Raw genomic sequence first — 21,893 nt, 5'->3', positions numbered from 1 at the left:
ATGGTTTTTCAATAAAATAATATTTACAACAATGTATTTTCTATCAGACCACTAATTACATCGTTTTTGCAACAATGTTGTTTTCTAAAATGTATATGCTAATCACGAATAATATACTATTTTATATGATATTTATTTAGTTATCCATTCCTAATATCCTAAAGTTCTAAAATCTATCATAAACATTTTATTAAACTTATTTTTGAAAAATTTATATTTTAAAACATCTGCGGTATAATTGCAAAATCTATGGCTAATACGGTAAAAAAAATATTTTTCAACTATTAACATAATATGACACAATTTTTTTTTTATCAAAAAAATAAAAATTAATCTTTGCTGCATAAATATAAATTGTATCCACCATTTATGCTTCTAGAAGTGCTTCAAGATGGAAATCGAAGAGTTAGCATGTGTAGCAAATCTTTACAATCAATTAATACGTGGAAAAAGTAAAAAATAAAATAGGAAGTTTTGGTTACATCATCTACTTTTCAATTGTTCTTACCAACGCTTAGTCAGTTTATTTTAATATGATTTAAGAAAGTTCAAAGAAAATTTTTTTATTTGAAAATGTCGATTTAAAATTTCTATAATCAACTTTTCAGTATCAAATCCTAACTATTGAAATAACATATATACAGATTACTGTTGATGCTTTAAATTGAGATTTTATAAAAAAAAAACTGCCTACACCGAACTCCTTAATAAATAGGGGTTATAATGGTCTCATAACCTTTTAATAATTAAATACAATCAACGTCGTTAAAAATTTTTAATCATTAATAAAAATAAATAAATTAAAAAAAAAAAAAACTGATTAACATTAGCACTACATTTTTTTGTTTAATTAAGTGCCATGGAAGTTTATCTTACGGAAATGAATCCGACAGGTTATCGAAAGTAAACACTAGAATTACAAAACCACCATGATATTGATAATAATGACAGGTCTCCAAATGATCACAGTGTACACCAGGATTTATTTTAAGATGCAGTAGGACACTGCTTGTGCAATAGGAAATGTAAAATATGCAGTTGACTTCACGAATATAATATGCACTTAAGAAATATGTATGTAAGTAGGATAACATAATATAAAATTAGACTTGTTTTAATTTGTTATGGATAAACCTATAAAACTTTAAAGTTGAAAAATTGTATAGCCGTGCGTAAGCTTAACAAATCAAAATCCTCAGATGCGGATGGAAGTTTCTCTCTCACTTTTGAGTAATTCTTGTAGTTGAGATTGATAAACTTACAAAGTATAATGATTAAAATTAATAAATTTCAATACTTCGATAAGACAACTGGCTCTCTATATATACTTCTATATATACTCTATACATTTATATAACAATTTTATAATATTTAATTATCAATTGATAAATACATGTAAAAATATTTTATATGAAGTATATAAATACAATTATAAATATTTGCTATATGCTTTGAATAAATTATGACTTTTAGGCTTATGATATCATTATGCATCAGGTACACTAAGGTTAAGGCTTCCCTTTGGGCAAAACATTGTCCTTGAACAGTCCTCGTACGTTTCCTGGAGGGCTATAATTCGCCACAACAATATACATGCCCTTAGGACTCTTCGAAATACCCACACCCATCTCTTTTGAATTTTTCCAAAGTAATTGTGTCATATGTCCATACGTTGTAACTGAAAAAATTAAGTTTAAAATTATCGGTATTGTAACAATATCAAATATCTAAATGGTTATATTGTTTAAATAAGCCGATCAATGTTTAACCATATTTACTTAAAAACATTTACACAATAGATATTAGACAAACTGTTAAACCTTGTTATTTTTACTTTAACTTTGTTATCTCAATTTTAAAACAACTATACATTTTTGTTTACTCACAATGTGACGCTATTGTCTTTTCGTCTGCTTTAAAATTATAACCTCCATTATTTAAAATTTCATTATACCAGCTAGTAGCAGCTTCCTTTCCCAAGTTTGCTTTTTTTGAGCTTGCAAAAAGATTTTCTCCATATTTTCCTTCCTTTCTATGTACCAGCTTTGAGGATTTTGCTAAATGATTTGCCCAATCCTGGGCATAAATATTCATCTAAAATGCATAAAAAAAAAGAATAAATAGATACAGATTATTGGGATACCTTTAATACAAAAAAAAAAAATACAAACAAATATTTTTTTTGACATTTTGACGAGATAAAAATATGTAATGTTTCTGAAGTCCTTTTTTACTCTAGCTAAATATATTCAACCCGTCGCTTAAACTAGATGGCATCATACATTAAAAAAAAGTCATACGTATCATTATTGTGTTACTTTTTCGTTAATTGTCAATTTGTTCACTCTGTGTTGTTTCCTGTACACGTTTGTTTGGTCTAGAAGTTGCTTTCTGAAATTTATAACATCAGAGTTCGATAGACCGCCAGCTGGTTTTACTGCCTGTGTTGGCTTTTTAGTAGGTTGAGTTTTAGATGGATTTTTACTGGTATTTTTTTTACTACTTTGGGAATTTTCCGTTTTATTAGTTACGTTTTTTTTGTTTAATCCAGAATTCAAATCGTTACATTCTTTTTGGGATTTGGCCTGCTAGAAATATTCAAATACAACTGTGAAAATAGTAGAGTACAAAGTTGTAAATAATTACTTGGCTAATCCCAACTACTGACCGTATCGCAACTACAAGAAGCTTGGCGTATTCTACAAGTTCCATTTGAGTAACAAATGGTGGTTATAGCAAACTCATCGCTATCACGTTGATTATTTTGATTACCGTTGAACGCTATTTTAGTCCTTAAATTTATCAGCCCACTTTTCCACAATTGCTCCACCGCATCCGCCAAAATATCATCGTTTGGATCTTTAACCACGTCGTTATTGTTGTGGCCTAAAAAAGGACATTATCGTTAAAATTTACTTTTTAGAATTCAAATGAAATATTTAATCAGAATATCAAAATTAGAAGTCTTAATATGGTATTGATTTTTTTAAATTATAAATTATTATTACTAGGCCCGGAATAGTACGACTTAGTAATGTAATGTCGGGTATTCAGTTGATTTGATGATTCCCGGTTATTTTGTAGTTCACGCCTGAAATCCAATAATAAATACATGGCAATATTATAATTTGGTGGTCTGGGATTACTTAATACTTTTATAGAACTTACTGATAAGCATTACGAGCTGTGATTAAAATCAAAATGAATAATTTGTGAAAAATCATTTTTTTGTGTGTAATAAAAGCGAGTTTTCAACCGTGTTGCCGTGTTCGAGTGAATCGAAAACTTAACAAAAAATCCCTTCAAAATGCTGTAAAAAATATATTTCAAATTAATTCATACCTCATCAGTGCGAACCAAACACTTTTAAGACTATAAATATTTTAAAGCCGATTCTAATCGGCTTATTTCTAAATTACCAGATATAATTAATTTCTGTACAATACAAAAGAATAATTTGTATGGCGGTATAGATTTAACAAAAATTGTATTGTATGAATTGAATTTTTAAACAAAAAGTCATCTAACCATTTTTTGAAGGTTCTCACTACTTAATTTAATATTTATAATAAACAGCCTTCGTTCCAGGTTTCTTAAACTTAATTGTTTAGCTTTTTACCATGAAAATAACTTGACAAAAATCATATATTGATTATTTTATCTATAATATATTATTAATGTTATGTTAACTGGAACAAATTTGGCTAACTCTAACGTTAGGTAGTAATTACATAAACTATTATAATAGTGAATTTAGCCATTCACTGTATGCAGATCAAAACAATAACTGTACACTCTTAGGTTCTGACGTCTAATGTTTATATCTATTATTTTATATTGCTTTTCGGTATACTCAGTCGAGAGGCAATCCGCGATATGGCAGCAATTTACTTGCTTACGTTTGAAAGTTGTTTGTATAATCATTTTTAATTTATAACGTTTCTATTAAACTATGGGGATCGTCAATAAACCTAACTCAGCGATACCCGTAAGATGACAGAATCATTTAGTTATGGTTTGCTGACCAATAGTTAAATATTTTACTTAAATTATCTCTTTTTCTGCTTAATCCACTCGAACGACCACCACTACGGGTCGTTTTAAGTCAGGGTAGAACTTTGGGATCGTGCAAAACGTCTACAATTATTATTTTATTACCATAAGAGAAAACAAGGATAAAAATACCTTCTCAGCTCCGGATCGAAGCTAAAACACTGGATGATAAAATGAATATAAAAAAAACTGCACAACCAAATAATATTTTTATTGAAGTACGCCGTACTTACAGAGTTCGAATGCCTCATTCGGTGATAATATTATGTTTTAGCAGCGCGTTTACCTATGTATACTCACCTCGCCTCGTTACTACTTACAATTTTGACGCATTGTATGGGAAAACATAAAAATAATTGTTTGAAAAAAAAATGCATGCTTATAATGCCTATCGTGCAAAATTAACAACGCGTCGGCTACATAATGAATATAATAAACACAAGGCATTTGCAATCATAACAATAACAAATAATTTTACAACACGAATGTTTCAATACAAAATATTATGAACGTGATGTTTTTTTGTATAAATATACAAAACTAAACAGGCATACAGTGTGTACCAGAAACAAAGTTCACACTCCACGGGATGGTACTATAAGAGGCCCTAAAACTAGTACTGTAGTGTTTCCGGGTTTATTTGTAAAATATCCATAAAAAATAAACCATACAAAAGTATTTCACGAAACATGTTTTTATCAAAAAAAAGGGGTTATTCGATATTTTGCAAAAATGATCATCATCACCGCCATTTTTTTTACTTACCATGTCCAAAATTGTAATTTTGGTGTGATGCCATATTGGTATTGGCATTTTTCAGAATTTCCGTGGGGTTATACGTTTTTGTTTTAGTGCTTACTTAATCTTCTCAGAAAAATACGACTGATTTTATAGTAAGAACTGAAATGGGAAATTTCTCACAAAAATCACTAAAAAAATCGAGTGACCATTTTTGTTTACAAGAGAATTTTTCCGGAAATTCAATGATATGGTTTATTTTTTATGGATATTTTACAAATAAACACGGAAAACCTTGTTTTTAATAAAACAAATTTTTTTTAAATATTTGTTCTCAGGGCCCATATACTAACATCCGTAGGGTGCGACATTTTATGTTTCTGGTGCACCCTGTATACCTTGGATAGTTTTTTATGGTATCATAAAAACGTTATAATACTATATGAACTATTATAGTAGTTTAAGCTTTTTTCAAGGACTCTCTGTTAAAAAAGATAATTACAAAAATATTATTATAGTCCCGACCCGTTATTTTATGCATTGTATAGGCTTTTATATAGTATATTCAGACACATGTTGGTAATATATTTTACGCTTCATTTCAAAAGACAATGGTTTTCACAACAATACAACATGTTCAAAACATATTTGCCTTAATCGGTAGATGAAAATAATGTGATTGTTTTAATTACATAACTTGAATTTAATTTATTTCTTCTACAAAAATACAAGTAATATACCATTTCAGTGACGGTCTAGGATCTTTGACGATGGCGGATTCATTAAAAGGTCGTTGTGAGCTCTTTTGAAAAATATGTTTTTCATGTATCGAATTCAAAATGTTAAAAAGATAATGTGTTTTTTTTTTTAAATAAATGCTCGAGAATTTATTAAGTTGCAAATAAATTTTGCTGAGTAAAAAGCAAAACTACTGTTTGGTAACTTTCCACGAGGGTTAAAGAAAAACAAATAGCCGATACCTACCATTACAGAACCAAATTGCAAATAACCCTGAGGCCCCAATAACGTTTGTTGATATTCTGTCTAGACTCAGCTAACACTGAATTGAACCATCTCTATGTAAATACACAATATTTTATGACTTTATCAGCCTTATTGCATTTGGTCTAATTGCAGTAAATCTAACGGCAGTTAATTAAATACGTATCTCTGTTATCCTCGACACTAACTATCCTTGAAATAGGGCCAAGGAAGTAAACTTATGAACATCAAGGTCGTATAATAACGCAATAATAAAAAAATACTCTGCCAGCATGGAGTGCATTGATGTTCATAAGAAGAAAAATGTTATATAATTTGTTAAGATTTTATTTTTAACGATCATCAATATTTTCTGCTTATTGCTTTGTGAATGAGAGACGTAATTGTCGTTACGTTGAGTGGTATAAAGTTAAATTAAGATTGTACACTCCAAGCGTAATCCATTATTAAGTACACATACTTTAATACAATTGAATGAAGACAAATCATTAATATTTTATGACAACCGACAACTGTAATCTAATAGTTATTATTTTATAATTTAATTAAAAAAATATATATATTAATCAATCAGACTCTATGTGAAAAATGGCATTTCAAAACCAGTATTATGTATTGGTCCTCAATATTATAAAAATAAGCAATAATTATTATTTTTAAATATTAAATAATATTAGTCCTCATAAAAAAACCGCGGTAGATGTACTATTATTAGCATAACAAGTTACAACCGAATATTTTGATAATATATATAATTATTCAAAATAAATTTAAATTACATAGTTATTCTATACGATTTTAATTTTGATTGCGAAAAAATAGAGTTTTAGGCAATAACTACTACACTATGTTTCAGCTCCCAGATGTATATTGTTTTTCATATTTAATTATTTCACCATGTAAAATAAGTCCCTTTTTTTATAAGCGTGTTGTAGTAGTTATTTTATAATAAATTGAATATAATTTATAATAAATTGAATTATAAAATTGTTATGATCTTGCTTTAATATTGTTCTGAAATGCTAGCGATAATCAGTAATAGTAATATTGCACGTTTACCTATAATATTATACAAGATATCAAATAAATTTTAAAATATCGATTACCATACAATTGTAATTATAATCAACTACCCTAAAATTAAAAATCAATTCTTCTAAACTGTAAATGTTTATAAAAAAACAAATCCAACACATACTAAATAATGTTAAATTAAGCTATTAGAATATATATTTTTATTTTTTTTAATGACGCATGCAGTTCACAATGTTGTAAATCACTTTCTTGACCTTATCTCCAAAAAAAGTCTCCTAAAATTGTTTACTGCTATGTATATGACTAACATCATTTTAAATCCAACATAATTTGATGAAAACAGTTCCTTGCACATCTAAGAATGTTTTCCTTACTCCTGTAGAACTTATTCGGATAGAGTGAATTCATCTTACAGCTTTTACAGTAGTTCTCTCACCAAAGTTTTATCCTATTTTACATACTTTTTTTAAGAAAACTTGAATGCTTGAAACATAATTATTGTCCAAGCCAATTTTTGAATTGCTGTGTTTTTTTTTTTGGAGAATTGTTTAGCATTCCACGATAATAACAGTCGTACCATTATCTTAATCTCAAAATATGAGTTCAAGCGAATATTATTCATAGTATTTTTACATTACCAGAAAATATTATTTAACGAAAATCGAGTTAGAGGTATTTTAATTTTGTCTTTATTTTATTTACAACTATGGCGTTGTTACAAAAGTAGATTATTCTAATGCACTTGTATCCAATAAATACAATTAATTGCTCTTCAGGGTAAAGTTTATAACGTGTAATTACTAATAAATTAACTTAGTACTTTCGTAATATTTTAGTATTTTACTAAATAAAGCCTTTCAAAGAGTTTAAACAACAAAATAGTTAGTAAACACATTTTTAAAAAAAATAACTATTTGCAAAACCACTTTTATACGATAACACGCTATTAATAGGCCTGGATAAAATAATTTTGTCAAGGTCAAACTAATGATTATAACATCTTTTTTTAATTATAGCATCCACTTTCAAATAAGCAAAATTCACTTAAAATAAAATAGCTTAATTAATGATGATTAATACAACAAGAAATAAAAATACTTCATGGAGAAATATAACTATTTTAAAAACACTCAATGTATAAATCCCATTTACGTTTTAAAATAAAAATTATAAAAAAATCATGGATTAAAGATAGGATTTTTTCAGTGTTAAAAAAACTGGAATTATATTAAGGTTTGCAAATAAAATATAAAAAGTATTAATATTTAACGTTTTACATTATGTTTTTATAATACTTAATGTTATAAAAATCAAAACGCAAACGAAATTTTACAAAAGAAAAATCAATTGGTCATATAAAACATTTAACACAATTCAAATCTAAACAATATTTAAAATTGTGTTTAAATTTAGTTAATTCAATTTTAAAAGACTAAATGGTTTCGTACTTAAAAGTCTTTAGGTTTGTAATAAGTATGAAGGAAGTTAATATTTAGATAAAAAATGTTACAAAATAAAAAAATAAACTTAAAATTTTGTTTTTTATAAGTTAAGACGACGAATAAAACGTAATCAAACAAAAATGTAAATAATAATATGTTTTTTAGTTATTATAATTAAAACCCAAACAAAATTATTCTTAAATCCTTGAAAGACAACTTAAACAAAATGTTATATCTATAACAGACACGGCCAGAAATGATAACGTCACTAACGTAAAATAAGGTGGTGTTGCTTAGTTAGTAATTATTTTAAGTCTTACATGCTTAAAATATCAAATGTACTTACTACTAAATTGAGTGTAAATATTCCTCCACGTGGGTACCTTAGTCCTATGTTTAATAATAACGATAAATAATATGTATATGATAGCTTTGAATAATTGTTTTGAAATAATTAACTACAATTTACGTAATTTTTTTTTTTTTAAATAACGGTTGATACTTATAACACCTGTTTGATTGTTGATGTAAAAACTATTAACTTACAAAAAGTGATAAATACTATGTTTTTAATTTGATTTATAGCTTTGTTTTAATATATATTATATTAAAACAATAAAAATATGTATTAGTTTATACTTTATTAAAAATATAAGAAGTGAACTTAAAACAAATGGTAATTCAGTATTTAGTGTTAAAAATAAGTATATTTTCTTTTAAAAACATAATAAAAAATTAAATAAAAAATACTTATAATTATTTAAAAGGTAGATGTACTTTATATTTTTCACAATGTTATTATTATACGCCGAACGTGCAATTCCGTTTGTAGTAAAGTATAGACTGAAAACATTAACCGTTCATTCGCAGATTCATTGAAGTTGTGTCGGTTTGATACATTCACTAACTACTATTATAAATAATAACAAGAAAAAAGCGAGGTTACAAACAATACACTAAAATCACTACATCTAATAACAGTGTTTTGTCCTGGTACATCACAGATCTTTGTTGTAGAGTCTACCTATACAATATTAAAAACATCTTTGAAATATCTACCAAGATTATTATATCCTTGTACGCTTGGTTATCAATTCGCTTATAATAATGTGTTATTATTTTGTGAAAGCTAATAATGGTAAAAACTAACTAAGCAATGTATTTATTTTTATAAATTAGTAAGCAAATAAGAAGATGAGTGTTTTTACTTCTTGATAATTATATTATTATTATATCAATTTAAAAAAATCAGAGGTTAAACAGCTATACTTTGTAGCTTCCTGTATTTTCAATATAGTTTTTAGACGATAGTAAATTAATAACTCAAAAATACATACTAGTTTTAAAATGTGATAAATTATGTGAATAATTAAGTAAATTAAGTGAATTATGTTATTTCAAAAAATTGTTGTAAAATATATAAAATTAAATTATTGTTTATTAAACGCAGTCAATATTAAAGGAGTATGTAAAAGTGAGTGAAAGAAATAATTAATAATAAAATTCAAAATTTATATTACTTTGTATTATTTTTTAATACTTGTTTTTTAGCTAGACTGTAAATAAAAAAAAGTGTAGAAGATAATTTCCTCGTCGTCTTTTGAAATAAATCTGGTTTACAATAAAATTATCTTTTTTAATTTTCAATTTATAATAGTCAATAACAATTATTCTGGCACGACACGCGGAATGCATATGCCATGAATATCGCAATATTAAAGGGTCATGATTTATGCTGTTAGTAAATAGATAATTTTGATAAGTAATTATTTCTTGTCTTCGATATTTTACATGTCCAATGTGATATCAATTTTTTTTTGTTTTTATCCCCTCCCAACTTAGTTTCTTTGATAGCGACTTTTGAAACTTAAATTGTGACGCATACATTTCATTAACATTTTAATCTGAGAATAATGTACTACAAATTTTGACTGGTCGATAACCAGTTTTGGATAACTATTTATGAAATTATTGACGTTTCAAGTTTAAGGCAGAAGGAAAGCTAGTAGTATTATTTTTATCTGCGCGCATTTCCCAACCGCTCTTCTCCTCCCATCCTAAATTTTTAACTCTTATAACTATAAAAATAGCCCCGGCACACAAAAAAAAAGGTTGTTTGTGCATTTTACCAGACCCAATTACGGACATGTATAACGATCCACTGAATCCGAATTTGAGGTCTGTTTGGCCCGGTCACCCTCCAGATTTGAGTAAAATGCAAAAAACCCAAAAAATGCAAAAAAATTGCGAAAAACTGCAATAACAGCGATAAAAAAAATTTTGTGGACCCGGATTAAGTATGATTTTTATGTATTTCAATCTGCTAAATCTGAATCTGAAGGTTAATTAGCGCGTTGAGCCGTCAAAATTTTAAAAATTTGCAAAAAACCGAAAAAATTGCAAAAAATCATGAAAAACCAAAGTTATGTAGATGAAAAAAATTTGTGGATCCAGATCGAGAATAATTTTTATGTATCTTGTTCCACTGAATCTGAATCTAAAGTTTATTCAGTCCATTAAAATTTCAAAATTAAAAAAAAATCTCAAAAAACCAAAAAATTTGGGAAAATTGCAGTTATAAATATGAAAAAAAATCTATTAAACACGATTTTTAATGATTTGGGTGTATTTTCATGGATGGAATATGATCTTAAAATCTAAAAATCGGCAAAATTTATAAAAAAAATAGCATGTAAAAAGAAGGTAGGAAACAATAGTTTTGAATTTCAAACTGCTCTTCGTTTGTATCGAATTCTTTTATCTTCAAATGACCTACGCAGCGGGTTCCTCTTACGTTTTCTGTTTTCTTCTGGTATTTCTCTTTTCAGCATCCAGCAAAAATCTGCCATCATGTTGACATTCCAATTTCCTCGATACCTACTCTCCTACTTGATCCGGGTCCACAACATTTTTTTCATCGCTGTTATTACAGTTTTTTGCATTTTTTGGGTTTTTTGCATTTTACTCAAATCTGGAGGGTGACCGGGCCAAACAGACCTCATATTCGGATTCAGCGGATCGAAATACATGTCCGTAGGTAGGTCTGATCAAATGCACAAACAAATTTATTTTTTTTGTGTGCCGGTATAGTTATTAAAAACTGGTTATCAACCAGTAAACATTTTTAGTATATTATTCTCAATTTAATAAAATGTATGCGTTACCCTTTAAGTTTTAAAAGTTAGTATCAAAAAGACTTAGTTGGGAGGAGGGTAAAAACAAAAACAAAATTGTGGAAAATTGAAATCACATTTCACAAAAACCATATAAAAAAAAAATAAATTTTTTTAATAAATCCTATGCGATTAGGAGTGGTTTGCGGTAAAATGATCACTCTGTACATATATACTAGGTACGCAATATGTATTTGAAAAATTTAAATTTCCAAACATAAAAATTAATAAATAATAATTTTTTTTTTAAGTAATAACATAGATTAAATATATAGATACAATATTTACCCTATGTTTATAATAAATACCAGTTAAATCGTTTTCATACAAAAGAACTGATATAATAACAATATTTAAAGAGCCTCAACACTAGCATTTAATAAGGCGCATTGTATAGGCAATTTTTCGCTAAAACATAACATTAAGCGAAACTTTTGAACATACATGTTACCACAGGAAAGAAGTATCTATTTTGATAATTATTATTTTTTTCAACTTTTATAATGCATATAGGATCTATTTTTGTACAAAAGCACATGTTTCTACTTCAAACGTACTATCCTTTAGAATAAATCAATTTAAGTTTTCAAAAAATATTTTGAGTTCTCCAAAGCATTTTTAATTCATCGGTCGTGGCACAATTTAAAAATTATTTTCAGTTAATTAATTATTTCAATATAAAAATATGCAGTTTTTAACTTTTTTCAACTGAAATAATTAATTAACTGAAAATAATTTTTTTTTTATTGTACCACGACTGATGCATTGAAAATGTTTTGAAGAACTCAAATATTTTTTCAAAACTTAAATGGGAGTATTCTTAGGAACAGAACGTTTGAATTAGAATGAGTTGTTATCGGCCAAAAATACGCAGGTGTAGAGGCCCCTTAATATTATACAATTTAATATTTAAAGTAATTGTTCAAAATATATAATTTGTAATTACCGAATTAGGGTTCTTCATACGATTTTTGGATCCTTTTTCAAAGAGCTTCCATTAAATTCAACTTTAGTTCTTTCTTTCCAAGGAGATAGAACATTTTCATTTAAACTTTTATCGTAATCCCCTTCATAATCATAGTATACCACAACAAAATATTTATGGGTAGTTGAATTTTGAGCCATTCCTACTCCAATCTTTTTTGAACTTTTCCAAACTAAACGAGTAAAATCAGCTAAAAATAAACAATAACATTTAGTGTTGGCTGTTTTGTTGGAAAGGGCCAATTTGTATACAAATTAAAATACTATGTCACTTACCATAGTGTCTATCATACCAATTTCAAAATGTTTGTTTTAATATAACTTTTGACATATTGTTCTAGTCAAAAGGCTGATTTTTAACTTTTGTTTTAAAAGTTCTGCTATAAGCATTTTTATTTTTATTTTTTTATGTGTTTTCTAATAAATTTAACTTATATTCTAAGTTCTAACCAATAAATAAAAAATTGACTTTTGATCACCTATAGAGAAAAATAGTTTTTCAAAATAATGATATCCGTTCAACGGTTAAGTTAAAAGATTACCTCTACAAAAGCCTAACTTACCCTATGGTGCGCTATCGCAGACAAAAAAAACTGAAATGGTTATGTAACTAGAAAAACTTAATGATAATATACAATTAAATAAATTAGCATACTTAAACTGGGTCATAGATTAATTAATGCCAATAACTTTTTAAGTCTTCCTCAAAATCATCATTATCATCGTTACAATTAAGTAGCTTACGAGTATATAAAACTTGAAACAATGATTGCTTAACATTGAATAATAGTATAGAGAAACTTACGTGCTTCTCCTACTTCGTATTGTTTTTCACCATAACGCACATTTTCCCCTTGTTCATACCACTTATTAATGGCTTTCTTACATAACTTTTCTTCTAGAGACTTGCCTAACAAGTAACTGGATATGACAAAAACACTTTCGTTGATTTTCTCCAATAGCCGCCCATTGGCCATTGAGTTTGCTCTCTTTTGAGCAACTTTAGTCATCTACTTCCAGTGAAAATTAAAAAAATTATACTGAAAAACGCTTAAATAACATATAATATAAATAGCGATAAGTAATTGCTAAAAATTAGTTTGTACAAAAGTGTACAGAAAGAAAATATAATAAAAGCCACTTGTTGGAGATGAGATGAAATAGGAAATTGCAATGACGTAATTTAGTAAATAAGATCTCGTTTTAAAAACTTTATAGCGATTACAAGAAAAAGGATAACTTAGTAAACTTGATAACTTAGATAACTTAGATAACTTGTAAATTTTAAACTAGTCCCAGGACTTAAAGTGTAGTTTTGTTATGTAGTATGAAAGTGTTATTTATTTTTACCTATTCCGTAATGTAAAAATAAACCTATAAATTTAATTTACTATAATTATTTTAATAAACGTTAAAAAATATGGGACTACCATATAGAAAGTTCAAATTATGGAGCTTAAATTAATTTAATAACCTGGTTGTCTAGTTTTATTACACCAACACCATGATAAATCCTTAACATATTTATTTGATTTGTAAGGTCTTCACGAAAGTCTTGTACTATTTCGATTGAAACATCACCAGCAATTTTTTCTGTATGTTTTGATACTTTATCATTGTTTTTTTGGTGTTTATTTTGTTCATCATTAGTGTTTACTTGATTATGATTTTCTTTTTGAACGTCTTGCAAAGATGGCTTAGGAAAATGCTCTAATTGTTGTTGGTGATTAGACGATTTTCCATTAGCTTTTTGTTGTTTTTCTTCTTCCTTTTTTTTGAAATTACTTTTTAATGAATCGTAAACATTGATATGGTTTTTTGATTGTTGGGTTAAATCAGCTCGGTTAATTTCATTAAAATTCTCTTTTAACACCTGACCATTAGCGGATTTCCCCTGAATTATAATAATTTATATTATGGTTAAGTAGAGAATATTGAGCTAAAATCTTAATACGCTATAATTTTCATTTTACAGACTTACTATATTTTTTCCGATTTTCGGGCTATTTGAAACATAAAGGATGACCTGATAGCTCTTGCACTTTTTCGGATCTACTAATCCAGAAAAATCAAGTGTATACTGGCATAAAACATCTGTACAATTTCTATTATCTGACACCAAAGAATATAATACATTTGTAAAGGCACCAATAAGTAACGGCATTAAGGTGTCAGGCGATAATTGAACATTTGTTGTCTTAGGAGGAACAGCTGTAGTAGTTGTAAGTTCTAAAAATGAACATTTTATTTATTAGTAGGTACACAAAACCATACCAACATGTACGTAGGTAGTTTTGAGACAATCGTATTTGAATTTAAAAAAATTCTTGATTGCCTTAGCTTACCTTTTTGATCATTTAGAGATGGTGGACCGAGTCCTATGAAACTTAAACCATCTAATAAAAGTGGAGCGATGTTGATAGGATAAAGCGGTGAACTGTAAAAAAAATACAGAAAATACTTACACAAATCTATAGTATGTTGAAAACTACATTATAAATGCCGATAACACAATTATAGTAAAAATGTAGTATCCAAACACATGCCTTACATATGTATCGCAAAAATGGCGACTGAGAATATTATGGAAATCGGCCTCATAATTTCGCAATTCAACTTTATTAATAGCTTTTATTCGAATATCCTTCTATAGAGTACATAATTGATAAAATGAATTTAATGCAATTTAAAACAACTTTTAAAAGCACATTATGATGTTTACTAACAAATCATCAGATGTTAATTATTGTTACACAGTGCACACATGTTATGTATGCATACACATTACATATAATCTATAGTATCAGTAAATAAAAACAACCGTTAGCTGTGCACTAAATAACCTAGTTAATGAATATTAAAAACATTTATAATTGCTTGGTTTTTAATGTGCACATCTGGCCAACGTATTTGACGGCGTATTATAATGCTATAAATGAAACAGTAAATGAGTGTTTTTAATTAATAATTATTACTTCAATAATTATGACTAACAAATTATATTATAATAGTTGAAATCGTATTATTAGTAACGTATACTAGTGGCATGCACTGGGTTTTTACTTTTATAAAGAAAAACAGCATAAAGAAGATTTAGACTCAAATATCATTTTTCTATTTGTCACCTGAGATTTTTTCAGAAATTGTGTTAATTATAAGAAGTAGATTTGTATGTAATATTGAACTTACTATAAAAATTTAACCATCTCTAATAGTCATAATATCCTCATTGACTTCAAGATAATAATATTATTCGAATACATATTGAAGAATAAATAGATATGAAAAACGTGTTCCTTTTATGTGGATACAAATCAACTTTATTTAAGTCGGTGGTATTTACTGTGTTTTAGTAATCTATTATTTTATAACCTTAACCTAAAATACTGATTTATATATGAATTAATCTAATATAATCTATAATTAATCTGGTTGAAAAAAAAGATCACGATGAAAGGAAAATTTAAAACTGTATCAACAACCGCAATGTGGAACCTTGAAAACTCCGCCAATCATCTAGGAATTAACAAATACATTGAGCCATAATCGACATATAGACAAAAATAACTAGATAGGCTGGAGGAGTAAAAATTAAAATGTTAGGAAAAGTGCATTAAAAAAAAAGTGATCACGAACGTTTATTATCATCATAGTTAATAGTGACTTAGCTAAATAAATATAGCAGTTCCCGAAATAAGTTATAATCTTTCATAACATTTTCAAAATGGGTAATCAAGTTTAAAAAAACTATGTTACACTACTTTATTATACATTTTTTAATTAAGAATATCGTAACTTCATAGTGTACACTGTATATATTATATGTGCACGAGTAGTATTTTTATACTTATGTTCTTAGTTTATATAATTATGTATATTATTTGTTATTTTTTAGAGTACAAACTCTAGTAAATAGGACTACTAGAAACAAAGCATTATATGGAAATTTACACAACATTTTTTTTAAAAGCTCGCCATGGCCGAGTAGAATGATTTATGAGACGGTAGTGTCATTCGTGGCAGTGTATTGTCTTTTGATTTTATGAACCACAGACAGACAGAAAGAACCAAACTAACCTGTCTATAGAAGAAAATAGTTTCCATTTTTTTTTTTTTTTTAAGAGCATGTGCATAGTACTGATCTTTGTTGTTTATACACCGTTTTACAACTTTGAATATTACAATATGTAATATACAACATATTATATCCTAATTTTTAGGATACAATAAGTTAATGTGCCATGTGAAAAATCTTTAAAGCAAAAAAATCCTTTCACACTGCACGGTGTTACTCTTTTTTCTGTAAAATTATGTTTCATTATCAAAATGGCACCAACTTATAATAAAACTATGTACACATATACGTTCAAAATTATAGTCAAAGGTTAATTTAAATTAATTAACAAATAAACTGATGTGATCAACATTTATTTAAAATAATTTGTCATAATTATTACATTTACATTGTATCATAAAAAATAATTTTGCTTAAGGTAGTACAATAACAATATAAAATATTGTTTATTAAAAATGGTACAGGTGTCATGAAAAAACTTACCAAAATCTCTCTATAATTTATTTATGATAAATTAATTTATTTATTAATGGCACAAGTTTATTCACTGTCTTTTTTAGGCAAAACATTCTCCTTGAAAAATCCAACGACATTTCCAGGTGGGCTATAATTAACTACAATGATGTACCAGCCATTACCCATTTTTGAAACGCCAATGCCAATCTCTTTTGTATTTTTCCATATCACTTGGGTGAAATGCACTAGTGTAAAAACATATTATTTTCGTATCGTAATTTATTATTAATTATAACACATACTAATTTAATCTCAAGTCTAAATCTTAACAAATGAATACATTATATTAAAGGTAGTCATTAGATCAAAAATATACCTACCTACTGGGAAAGACAGTAAATCATGAACATTCTTTGGCGTTGCACAAACAAAATCTGACGCCAATTTTCGATAAGGCCCCGAAAAAAAATGTGTACGCCAAACTCGTTCATCGAATGTACCAAGGAGAAATTTTTGAATTGTAGCCCTCCCTATAAAATCTGACTAAAATACCCTTAAAATATTAACATATTTTTCAATCCATAACTTTTCGAAAATTCTTTTAAACTAATTGATTAGACTATTCAAGTATAATTAGTTTACCGGTTTGAAAACTGGGAAATAAGTACAATAGAATTGTCATGTTTAAGTTATAAAATTTAATGTTTCCCAAGCTAGGAGATAAACGCATAATAATTATCAACGAGCATAAAGTTAATGCGCATAAACGCATAAAATTAATTCTTATCAGTTATGACTTACGTGAGGAATTCTTCGACATCTCTTTTTCGTCACCTTCAAAGTTATAACCTCCATCAAGGTCAATTTCGTCGTACCAACTTTGGACAGCTACTTCACCCATGTTTACTAGGTACGCGGAACTACTGAATATGTTTTCGCCGTACTGGTGAGGATCCGGTCTGTGTTTTATGATGTTCGTGGTTGCTATACTATTAGACCATTCTTGAGCGTAGGCATTCATCTAAAATACGACGTTTAGAATAATAATTTGTTAAACAATATCTACTAAGAAATTTCCAAAACCCATGATTTTGTTTATTCAAGTGTTAATACATCAAAACAATTCCATGGAAAAAAAACCCCGGCCTTCTGGGCCTCGGAAAGGAAAAGTGTCGCTTTTCGGCAAGTTGGTCATCGCAAAAGTATATTCTACGCTAGAAATGTGGTTGAATAATTTAAAATTTATCGAGTAATTTTACTCAATCAATTTGGTCGCAATAGTTGATCCAACTAAATATTAAGTTAAGTTAACTAGTTAAAAAATATTATTCAAATTTCGTTCTTTTTAAAAAAATGTTCTATAGTTATGAGAACCGTCGTTTTCAAATGACACACACTTCACCGTTAATTAATAGTTCACTCGATTGGTGTTTGGCTCGGAGATTATTGGTAGCTAATAAAATGTCTTTGCGAATGATTTCTACTTCGTCATCTGGTAGTTCTGCAGTTGAGTCGTCTAGTTTTTGAACTGTACTATTACTTTGAGTTATATTGAGTGGCTTATGAAATGTCTTCGGTTCGGATGTATTTTTGTTATCGATTTCAACGGGCTGTGTTTGCAATTTAATGTGTTCCTAAAAAAAAAAAAGTTAAGTAATATTTTATTGTTTTTTCACTTCATAGTAATTATATGGCATAAATATCGCTTACAGTGTTGCATTCTTTAAGTTCTCGGACAACTGTACATTTACCATTTTGACAACACGTTATGGTCTTATCAACTGATAGCACCTGTTGTAATTCATGTACATAGTCATTGCGCAATTGATGTACTGAAGATTTTAGAAATTTTAAAACAGTGTTTTCTAGACTGTCTTCTTGTTGCGATGGAAGCTGCTTATTTAATGTGGATGACTCTAACCAAATCAAAAAAAAAAAAAAATCATTGAAAATAAATTGGGAAGATTGACTTACTGAAAATTGATTTATTGTGGGGATATGACATCTAAAATATTTTTGAAAATCTGCAGTCAAAGGAAAACCAAAAAATAGTATAAAAATTACATTCTCGCACAATTAAATGTTCAAGTTATGAGTTTTCTATATGATATTTTTTTAATGGACAAAAAATCAAAAAATGACGGTGATCATGTAAAATAATACGAATTATAATCTATACAACTATTTATATTTATACACATTGAGAGTTTTTACTAGTACCCACTATTTCGAATCAAACAGTTTCAGTTATATTAATTCTTAAATACTTGTGACCTCTCCATTCATGCTATGTCCTAATTTCATTGCTTTTTCAAAATAAATTGTATAATCTCAAATAAATGATCATCTTATACTTAAAAACTTTCAAATAAAATTAAAAAATATCGATTATTTTATTCCAGGATTTGTATTTTACATTTGCCTCGTTTGTTTACAATTGCCCCACTTAATTTCACATACTATAATTATACTATGTGTAGAAAGTTATTGTTTTACATTATAAATACATAAAATAAATGTATAAATTTGTCCATATCGTGAGTAGTAGCAAAAGGTAGATAAATATATAGCTATAATGAATATTGAATACAAAATAAGCACAATAGATAATGAAAGAACACACTGGGTTATTTTAACTGTCACAGACCATCTAAGGCTGTCTATGAACATAGTGGGTGCTTTTATTTGTCTTGTGATGGATTCACATGTCTAATTCCATTGTTTTATCAAATACACATAGTAAATCACTGTGGACTATTTATAATGTAGAAAATACCCCAGAAAATATCAATAACAACTAGGTATACATAAATATAAGTTGGCTCAAATAGTTTTTCAAGTATGTTACCTATTAATATATAGTAATATAATTACTTATAATTGCTCACTAAATTATTATCTATCACGATTTTGTTGGTTTTTTAAGTACAATCAAAGTTTTACTTTTTTTATTTTCCAATGGGTTTTGAGTAGTCATATCGCTACTGGTTTGCAATCTGTAAATACTATTTATTAAGTTCTGCCATAGGTCCACGGGAGTAAAATATGTTGGTATGAGACGTGATTGAATGTCAACTATTAAATAAAAAAACATAACTATAATTTTACTTAAATCATACGACAATACAAATACAGTTACATTTTAGCTCAAACAGGACACAAACTATTTAAATAATAATTACCTGAATTTATAACTTTTGGTAATGTCGCTTGGCGATTGTAAAGTGATAATGTTGGATTGTCTTCATCATAACCATACAAGGAATGGATACCAACATGCCTGTTATGGAAAGTGTATATTATTATCAATTATAATATGTAAGTCAACTTATTAATTTCAGTATATACTCACGCTGCGTCTAGTTTCAGGTACGTCGTTATGAAAACTAAAGTCAATAAAGCAAGTTGTGACATTTTAATAACAGTTGATACCCGAGTTCTGTCGAGAAAATAAATATCTCAATGAACTTTTATGAAAAATATTGTAATTTTAACCAAACAAAATAATGATTTAATCATTATTATATCGAACCAAATTATTTTAATGCAACAACAGTTCTGTTATTGTTTGAAATTCGTTTAGTTGACATTATGTAAATTGCTTTAGTGTTTTAACGAATTAATTTTAAATATAATTTTAGATATTGGGTACAATTTGTTCTTGTTCAACATATTTGTGGCATTAATTAGTCAGATATACTTTCATATTTTAAAAGCATCGACATTGGAAAATAACTATTTAAAAACTTTTGTTGACTGACCCACTCCTTATATTTCCGAACCAAGAATTAATAATAAAATCATTTTTAAAAAAATTTATAATAAATTAAATTACAATAGTTATATTAAGATTGCTATCATTTTTTTTTTAAACAATAAAAAAATACAATTTTACAAATGCAGTAAAATATGTATAACTACTTACGTGTTGGTGGGATACTTACTATGAATGATGATGATCTTAGAATAAATACAAATATGTTTTCAAAAGTACTTTATATACTATTGTTGACTATTTATCGAGACATTTTTTAACACGTACAAAGATTAACAACTGTGAAATGTATGTTCATGTATCATAAATTTCTGTTATCAATCGTATACACTTAATATTTTTCTAGTTCTTTAAATAATGTGCTTTACGTAGAAATTTTGGTTTAAAACAATACTTGTTAAAGACAATACTCAAAAACATAAACCGTTATTATTATTAGCTAATAATAATAACATTTTAAAACGTTTAAGTGAAGAGCAGTACAGCCAAAATATGTTGTCATTTAAGAATTTCTGATCATACATTTTTTTTTAATAAAACATTTTTCTGCAAATTTTTTCTCTTATATTTTTAATATAGATACTTAAACATCACCGTTGAAAACACATTAGAAATACACTTTTGTCTTAATCTCCTGAAAACATTTTAAAACCACGTTTATCATTCATCAATCTTAAGAGTACATAATTTTGTCCGAAGACACTATGTATTAAGGACAACGGTAGGTTCTATTTATTAAGAAGCAGTATATTATATTTGAGGCATATATATATATATATTGGTTTTGTGTTTAATGTTTGACGGTGACTCATGTCATGAACAAATATGTTACGCTATTGTTTAGTGGCTGTAATAATTATATTGTTTACACTTGTTCCGCTTTTATTTTTTGTAATCCTAATTACTTTAATTAAATTTTTTTCTACTTAACTACCTTTTATAACATTATAGGCATTTTAAAATGAATACTCTCTTACTTTAATCTGAATTTAGTTTGCTAAAAACGTGTTAAAAATTCCTAATTTAAACCAAAGTTATGATAGTAACAATATGTATGTATTCTATTACTAAAATTAAAAATAAAATTTCCAATGCTTTACCAGAAAGTCTTAAGATAATAACTATTCCATTGACTTTACCATTTTCAACCGAATATAATG

At 27.3% G+C, this 21,893-nt stretch overlaps 3 protein-coding genes across 11 annotated transcripts; all 3 read right to left on the bottom strand.

Annotated features, from left to right (window-relative positions):
- Positions 1-873: 873 nt before the first annotated feature.
- LOC126835888 (uncharacterized) lies at positions 874-8,877 on the bottom strand. 8 transcript variants are annotated; one of them, XM_050568748.1, is made up of 8 exons: positions 8,817-8,877; positions 8,617-8,660; positions 3,169-3,310; positions 3,009-3,091; positions 2,669-2,886; positions 2,319-2,588; positions 1,887-2,094; positions 874-1,678 (listed from the first exon to the last, which is right to left on the bottom strand). In XM_050568748.1, exons 3-8 carry the CDS (start codon positions 3,222-3,224, stop codon positions 1,509-1,511), a joined length of 1,005 nt encoding a protein of 334 aa, XP_050424705.1. In that variant the 5' UTR covers positions 3,225-3,310; positions 8,617-8,660; positions 8,817-8,877; the 3' UTR covers positions 874-1,508. The 8 variants fall into 8 exon arrangements, with proteins under 8 accessions (XP_050424705.1, XP_050424703.1, XP_050424706.1 ...); XM_050568746.1 differs by lacking the exons at positions 8,617-8,660; positions 8,817-8,877 and adding exons at positions 4,186-4,214; positions 4,287-4,377; XM_050568749.1 differs by lacking the exons at positions 8,617-8,660; positions 8,817-8,877 and adding exons at positions 4,159-4,214; positions 4,287-4,342.
- A 309-nt stretch (positions 8,878-9,186) lies between these two features.
- Positions 9,187-15,082, bottom strand: LOC126835887 (uncharacterized). 2 transcript variants are annotated; one of them, XM_050568742.1, is made up of 7 exons: positions 14,979-15,082; positions 14,773-14,864; positions 14,409-14,656; positions 13,902-14,321; positions 13,233-13,437; positions 12,390-12,618; positions 9,187-9,294 (listed from the first exon to the last, which is right to left on the bottom strand). In XM_050568742.1, the coding sequence occupies exons 1-6, from the start codon at positions 15,026-15,028 to the stop codon at positions 12,404-12,406; spliced, it is 1,230 nt and encodes a 409-aa protein (XP_050424699.1). In that variant the 5' UTR covers positions 15,029-15,082; the 3' UTR covers positions 9,187-9,294; positions 12,390-12,403. The 2 variants fall into 2 exon arrangements, with proteins under 2 accessions (XP_050424699.1, XP_050424700.1); XM_050568743.1 differs by lacking the exon at positions 9,187-9,294 and adding an exon at positions 11,229-11,313.
- A 1,794-nt stretch (positions 15,083-16,876) lies between these two features.
- On the bottom strand, positions 16,877-20,929 carry LOC126835733 (uncharacterized). The gene is made up of 8 exons (XM_050568503.1): positions 20,884-20,929; positions 20,311-20,397; positions 20,141-20,238; positions 19,902-20,033; positions 18,669-18,874; positions 18,356-18,592; positions 17,760-17,979; positions 16,877-17,203 (listed from the first exon to the last, which is right to left on the bottom strand). The coding sequence occupies exons 2-8, from the start codon at positions 20,370-20,372 to the stop codon at positions 17,043-17,045; spliced, it is 1,116 nt and encodes a 371-aa protein (XP_050424460.1). The 5' UTR covers positions 20,373-20,397; positions 20,884-20,929; the 3' UTR covers positions 16,877-17,042.
- Between the last annotated feature and the right edge of the window lie 964 nt (positions 20,930-21,893).

Source organism: Adelges cooleyi, unplaced genomic scaffold, assembly GCF_023614345.1.
Source record: "Adelges cooleyi isolate 19-005CV unplaced genomic scaffold, UGA_ACOO_1.1 ACOO_flye_CR_arks_rails_tigmint_CR_PRNA_23, whole genome shotgun sequence".
Taxonomy (NCBI): Eukaryota; Metazoa; Arthropoda; class Insecta; order Hemiptera; family Adelgidae; genus Adelges; species Adelges cooleyi.
This window is presented reverse-complemented; position numbering and strand designations above follow the sequence as displayed.

Excerpts from the sequence above, each read along its gene's own strand:
- LOC126835733 (XM_050568503.1), bottom strand. The coding sequence starts at position 20,372 with ATGTCACAACTTGCTTTATTGACTTTAGTTTTCATAACGACGTACCTG. Across the intron at positions 18,875-19,901 it reads CCCATTGGAAAATAAAAAAA|AGTCATCCACATTAAATAAG; the intron begins GTAAAACTTTGA and ends TGATTTGGTTAG. Across the intron at positions 17,204-17,759 it reads GATGTCGAAGAATTCCTCAC|TGCATTTCACCCAAGTGATA; the intron begins GTAAGTCATAAC and ends TTTTTACACTAG.
- LOC126835888 (XM_050568748.1), bottom strand. The coding sequence starts at position 3,224 with ATGATTTTTCACAAATTATTCATTTTGATTTTAATCACAGCTCGTAAT. Across the intron at positions 3,092-3,168 it reads ACAGCTCGTAATGCTTATCA|GCGTGAACTACAAAATAACC; the intron begins GTAAGTTCTATA and ends ATTGGATTTCAG. Across the intron at positions 1,679-1,886 it reads AAAGACAATAGCGTCACATT|TTACAACGTATGGACATATG; the intron begins GTGAGTAAACAA and ends TAATTTTTTCAG.
- LOC126835887 (XM_050568742.1), bottom strand. The coding sequence starts at position 15,028 with ATGAGGCCGATTTCCATAATATTCTCAGTCGCCATTTTTGCGATACAT. Across the intron at positions 14,322-14,408 it reads CGAAAATCGGAAAAAATATA|GGGAAATCCGCTAATGGTCA; the intron begins GTAAGTCTGTAA and ends ATTATAATTCAG. Across the intron at positions 12,619-13,232 it reads ATACGAAGTAGGAGAAGCAC|CTGATTTTACTCGTTTAGTT; the intron begins GTAAGTTTCTCT and ends GTTTATTTTTAG.